At 48.2% G+C, this 6000-nt stretch overlaps 1 protein-coding gene across 3 annotated transcripts in view; it reads left to right on the top strand.

The window, feature by feature from the left end:
- Positions 1–1451: 1451 nt before the first annotated feature.
- Positions 1452–6000, top strand: part of SRRM4 (serine/arginine repetitive matrix 4) — a 149177-nt gene continuing 144628 nt past the window's right edge. For 2 of the 3 annotated variants that reach the window (XM_078381624.1, XM_078381623.1), the window contains exon 1: positions 1452–1721. In XM_078381624.1, coding sequence (XP_078237750.1) covers positions 1588–1721 — 134 coding nt within the window. In that variant the 5' untranslated portion in view covers positions 1452–1587. The remainder of the gene's footprint in view (positions 1722–6000) is intronic. The other variant, XR_013539172.1, reaches the window with a different exon arrangement.

Raw genomic sequence — 6000 nt, 5'->3', positions numbered from 1 at the left:
ATTATGCTGCTTTATTTACTCATCCTTCTAATTTTTGTTTATGATTTATTTTTATTGCGATATAATTTGCATTTGCGTCATTTGTTTGTTTGCTGCCTTAAGTAGCCCTTCGCACTAATTGGGCACTATAAAAGTGTAAGAAACAAACCAGCCTAGGAACCATCAGCTTCTACGGTGCCCACGGCGTCAGCCCTGGGGCCAGCTCGACCATTCCGTAAAGGGAGGCTGCCCTCTTGGGCAGATTTTTCTCCATTATAAAAAGGCAGCACCTTGTGACTTGCCTGTTTTTTTCTTGTGCTGTTGTTTTTTTTTTTTTAGCCATCAAGGATGCAAAAGCAGTGCCTGTGGGAAGATCTGGCTTGTTGGCATCACAATCAGGCTGGCTTTGGGCTGTGTGCCTCTTGGTTGGGGAGGGTGGCTTTGGCTGCCCTGCTTCAGGCAGAACAATGACTTGGGACATCACACGGATGCTTGCCATGGGGAACCTTTTGGGATTTCAGGAAAGGCAGAGCAGCAACCCAAGGACTGACAGAGGGTGCCAAACCAACCAACAAATGGCGAAAGGATTTTGCAGTTGAGTGGGGTGGCTTGAAAAGCATCTGCTCTGGTCTGCTTGGTCTTTTAATAATTTGTGAGCCATCCTGGATCTCGCAATTGGGAGTAAAGCACCCTAGAAGTAAAAAATCAGTCAATGATATCAATGAAGCCTTCTGCCACAATGAACGTGATGGGCTTCAGGTTGCCACAAGACTCTTGGTTTGCTGCGTCAGGCTGGCAGCCCTTAGGAAGGGCCATGCCTCACGGAAGCATGGGGCCTTGCTTTTCTCTCCCCACCCCATGAGCGAGGAGGGGCGAGTGATTTAATTAGGATGATTCCAACCCCCTCGCCTCCCGCGATCCCAGCGAAGGGGGTGGTGCAGGCAGGCAGCTGGCAGCGTTGCCTGTGCGCTCATTTCCTCCCGGTCTCAATTAAATCGCTTCTGAGTCAGCGCCTCGCCTCCCCTCGCCTCGCCCCCCTCCCTTCCCTCCTCCTCCCCTCCTCGCCTGGCTTCCCCCCCCCCCCAAAGGAGACCAGCCTGCTCTTTGTGAAGCGGACTCGAGCGGGAGCCGGCCTCTTTTGTGTACGTTTTGGAGGCAGACGGAGGAGAAAGGCAGGGAAGGGGGAGAAGGACGGGGAGGGAGGGAGGAGAGCATAGACGGAGGGGGGGGCGAGCGAGCCAGAGAGCTCCTGAAATTGACCAGCCCCCGACTCCACGTCACGTTGCGAAAGAGACAAAACGGAGCACGCCTCAGTCAAACCGGATCGTGCCACCGGATCGACGGCAGACAGGCAGGAAGGAAGGAAGAAAGACTCCCCACTCTTGGAAATATTTCGCTGTTTCCACGTTTTGGAGAAGGGGGGGAGATAGCGAGAGACCCCCCGAGTTCTTGGCCGCCCCCGTATTCCCACGACCCCAGGACCCGGGTCCTGCCCTCGGGCTCCCTCCTTGAATGTTTGGACGCCAAACGCGGGCGAAGCGCGACCTGTCCGCGTCCTGATCGGTTTCAGCACCTCGGAGAGCGACGGTTTCGGGCGGGCGGGCGGCCATGGCCACGAGCGTGCAGGGGGGCGAGAAGCAGCTCTTCGAGAAGTTCTGGCAAGGGACCTTCAAAGCGGTGGCCACCCCGAGGCCCGGCAGCATCATCGTGGCCAGCATCACCTCCCGCAAGCCCCGGGCCAGGTAAGAAACTCGCCCCGGAGGTGGCGGCGCTGGGCAGCCGTGAAGGAGGGGGACACGAGGATGCTTCTTGGGGCTGCAGGAAGACGCGGATGTGGTGGGGAGAGGCTTTCCTGGGTAGAGTAATAGAAGCCAGGATCCTGTGCCTGGCAGTCCGTGTGAATGCCCATCCTAAAAAATGGGCACGAAACTTTTCTTGGGCTGCAGGAGAAACAAGCGCACCTCCTGGAAACCCCCGTGATGAGCCTCTGCCTAGAAACTGGACTGCATCATTTAGTGGCAAACAATAAACAGTATTGTTATTGGTCACCGTATTCTACTTTGAATTTTGGCTGACTTTCAAGAGGAAGTTGGAGGTTGTCTGCTGCCCCCCCCCCCCTCTTTTCCAAATTAATTTCTGATAGACCTGAACTTGCCTTGTCGGTGGACGTCATTTTATTTTTATTTTTAAAAATCGATTTTGAATGTCTTAGCCTTTCCTCCTTCCCGGCGGCGAGGTTGGCAGGAAGCCCCCCCCCCCCCGCCGGCATAATAACAACTGTGTATCTCAAAGAGCGATGCTGCTGGGGTTTTGTAACCACTGAAGTGGATTAGGGTTGCCCCCTTTAAACTCCAAATGCGTGCAGTGATGGAGAGAGGGTGGGCGGGCGGGTAGGGGGGACGCCTGTCCCTCTTTGTTGCCCCTGTAAAAAGCCATGATGTGTGTCAGAACAATTGGGTGTTTTAGAAGTGTGCCAGGGTTACTGGTCTGTGTCATGCAGCCTTTAAGAAGTGCAGCATGCAAAGGAAAAAGGAACTCCACATGGTTGGCTGGGGAAGAGTCTCCGACCCCACACCCTAGACATCTGGGCAGAATGCCCAAGTACACATATTTTTACAAATAAAAGTATCACTCTGATTTCCCCCCTTCTGGGCACATTCTGGGCCCCAGTTTTCCCCCCGTACCGCCGTTTTGCAGGGTGTGTGCATTTTATTTCTGAGATATAGACCCATAAGCAACGAACTCATGCAAACCATCTGCACGATTTTACCACTGTTTGTTGAATAGGCTGCCGAGGAGAAGGGCAAGACCTCCCCACAGCTTGTGGAAGCGGTGGGCTGCCTGTCTCGGGCAAAATCCACCAACTAGCTATATTCTTTTTTTTTTCCCCTTCCACTGTTGCTTCCTTCAAGAAGAAATGTCATGCTTTGGTTGCACCTCCTGGGGGGTCTGTGTTTGCATGGGGTGTACAGCTGTAGCTGAGGTGCCACCTGCAATTATGAGCAAGAAGAAGCGCACGTAACTCCTGAACGTTGTTACCACTTCATGCCACCCGCCATGGGCCCAGATTGTTCTGATAACATTGGTGTGAAAAGGAAATCAATTTCCTTGTTAGAGAAAAACCACCCCAAGACCTGTTGTGTGTGGCTCACATCAGTGACTCTGTCTCTCTCGTTTTGTGGTCTGGAACTATCCGTCATCCATTTCTTGAAGGAGTCTCCTGGGGAATTTTATTCCTCACCTCCATTCTCCCTCCAGTAACTTCAGAGATCAAAGTTTCCATTTCTGTGGTGCTCTTATTGCTAAGTTAGGTCAACTTTTTTCGAAGGAGTTGCCACTTCCTGTGGGTCCATGTGTTCTAGGAAGGAAAAAATAGGCTCACCTCCTGATCTGCGGTCCAGATGTTCGTGCTGTGTTTCCATCACAGCAGGTTGTTAGAAGAATGGTAACTTCCTCTGATATCTAAGCATAGTTTCCCCTCTTCCTTCCCTACCCTTTTTTCCTTGTGTGATGTGTCTTTTAAATTGGAAACTCAAGCGATAATGCGATCACACTAGAAATTTTTGTAAGATACATTGGCTGCTTTTCTTAATCTAGAAAGTGGAGTAGAAATGCTATTGGTAAATGACCGAAGGTTTCTGGGAGTTTTAGTCCAAGACCGTCTGGGGACTCAAGGTTGGGAACCGCTGCTATAAATGATAGTTGTGTTTTGAGATTTATTTTTATTACTCCATTCTAAAGAATGGTAGATCTGATCAAGATCCCTGTAGCTTATACCGAAACAATTAGCTCTCCTTATAAACAAACGGAATGCATTAACAACCAGAATAAAGCACACTGAAACAATAGATTTAAACGTTCTTTGGCTGCAATCTTATACACCCAGTTACCCAGGGAGCCTGTTTCATTGAACACAATAGGAATTAACTTCTTATGAGTAGATGTGTGTAAGACTGGACTGTTTCAGTTTCATCTAGATTGGAACCTGCGAGGTCATCACCACCAATATTTTTTTTAAACCATCCTTTCCCAACCATGTTACCTTCCAGGTGTACTGACCACAGCTCCCACTGGGGATGATGAGAATTGTAAGCTAGCACCTAGAGCAGTGGTTCCCAAATTTGGGTAGCCCAACTGTTTTTGGACTGTAACTCCCGGAAGCTGTGCTGGTGGTGAAGTCTTCTGGGAGTTGTAGTCCAAGAACATTTGGGTTACCTAAGGTTGGGAACCATTGACCCAGAAGACGGCTGGGGTGCAGAAGATTCCTCTAAGACACTGGTTCTTAACCTTGGGTTACTCAGGAGTTTTGGACTGCAACTCCCAGAAGCCTTCACCACCAGCTGTGCTGACTGGGGTTTCTGGGAGTTGCAGTTCAAAAGCATCTGAGTAACAAAGGTTAAGAACCACTGCTCTAAGACTGTTTTGAGTTTGTTTCTTCCTTGTTCTGCAGCATTAAAAGGCCATCTGTGAAATTCAGCCCTTTCTCACATTGGGTAAAAACCTCACATGAAATATAAGGCCTTTCATAACACAAAAATACAGATGATTCCCGGTTTGTTTACTTTTCATTATTTTTTCTGAAATGAACGACATCCGGTCTGTGCTTGATTTTATTTTTTAGTTCAAACACTTGACAGATTCTTGGTATAATACCTTTCTCCTCGCTTTTACTTTGTTTTCTTTCCACTTTCTGATCTATTTATCATTTTTTTTTAAAAAAAAATGTCAACCTCCTGATTTACTGTCGGGGACTTGCAACTTGAGAAGCATTTTGAAAAGGTTTATGTTCACATCTTCTCTTGTTTTTAAGTGCCCCGAGATCATTGATATCTGCCATTTTGAACAAGCAAAGAAAATCTGAGACAGAATAACCTTATGTCCTAGTAAGGTCTTGATAAAATAACAATATATGGCACAGAAAACCAGTTATATAGTGATGACAACAAAGCCAGGAAGCATTAATGTTCATTTGTTTCAAGCTGCTTGGAGCCTCTCCGTGCTTGTATTGATCACATAGGCGGCCTGTAGCATGAGGAGGAAGAAGCATCTTATCCAGAAATTTGTGTGTGTGTGTGTGTATGTGAAGTATGGCCCTTTTCTCCTCAAGCCACGAGCTGCTCCTGCAGGATGTTATCTTCTGAGTAGAATAGTTGGTGCAAGCAGCAGGCTGGCTGACTTGTTACCAAGAACGTGGTGGCATTAATTTTGTAAGGCACCTGATGCAGGGGGGTGGCTTGGCCGGTTGTTCAACCAAAGCAGGTGAGTGGGCTGTCCTGGGGAATCTGAGCTTGATGGAGAAGCCTAAGCAAAAGGGTGTGGCTCTAAATCTCAAGATCTTCTTAGGAGGAATTAACAAATGCCTGCGCCTGTAGTCACAAAGACTGCAGAAAAGGCATGATCTCGTTCTCACATTGCAATTTCATCTCAGGCCCTGAGTATCAGGTCAATAGAGAGAGGGGAATAATGAACAGTTAGTTGATTCAGGACTTCCTATACATAAGTCCGTCCCTTCCTTCCTTCCTTCCTTCCTTCCTTCCTTCCTTCCTTCCTTCCTTCCTTCCTTCCTTCCTTCCTTCCTTCCTTCCTTCCTTCCTTCCTTCCTTCCTTCCTTCCTCCCTCTATATTTCCTTCCTTCCTTCCTTCCTTCCTTCCTTCCTTCCTTCCTTCCTTCCTTCCTTCCTTCCTTCCTTCCTTCCTTCCTTCCTTTCTTTCTTTCTTTCTTTCTTTCTTAATTGCTCATCTTTTTCTTTCCTTCTCTCCTTGCTCATTCCTCTCTTTTAAACTTCCTCCGTCCCTCCCTTCCTTTATCAGCTCCTCCCTCCCTCCCTTCCTTCCTCCCCACCCACACAGTAGTTATTTCATTTGACAAAAGTTTCAGGTTCACCTTGGCCCGTTTGCTACTTTATTGAAATGGACTCAGGCATATCTCAGATGGCAGGGGTGGCCCCATTTTTCCTGATATTAGAAGAGGTCACTATGATCATGTATCTTCCAGGCTGGGCACATGAGAGACTATAAAGA

The sequence above is a fragment of the Pogona vitticeps genome, chromosome 14 (assembly GCF_051106095.1).
Source record: "Pogona vitticeps strain Pit_001003342236 chromosome 14, PviZW2.1, whole genome shotgun sequence".
Lineage (NCBI taxonomy): Eukaryota > Metazoa > Chordata > Lepidosauria > Squamata > Agamidae > Pogona > Pogona vitticeps.
This window is presented reverse-complemented; position numbering and strand designations above follow the sequence as displayed.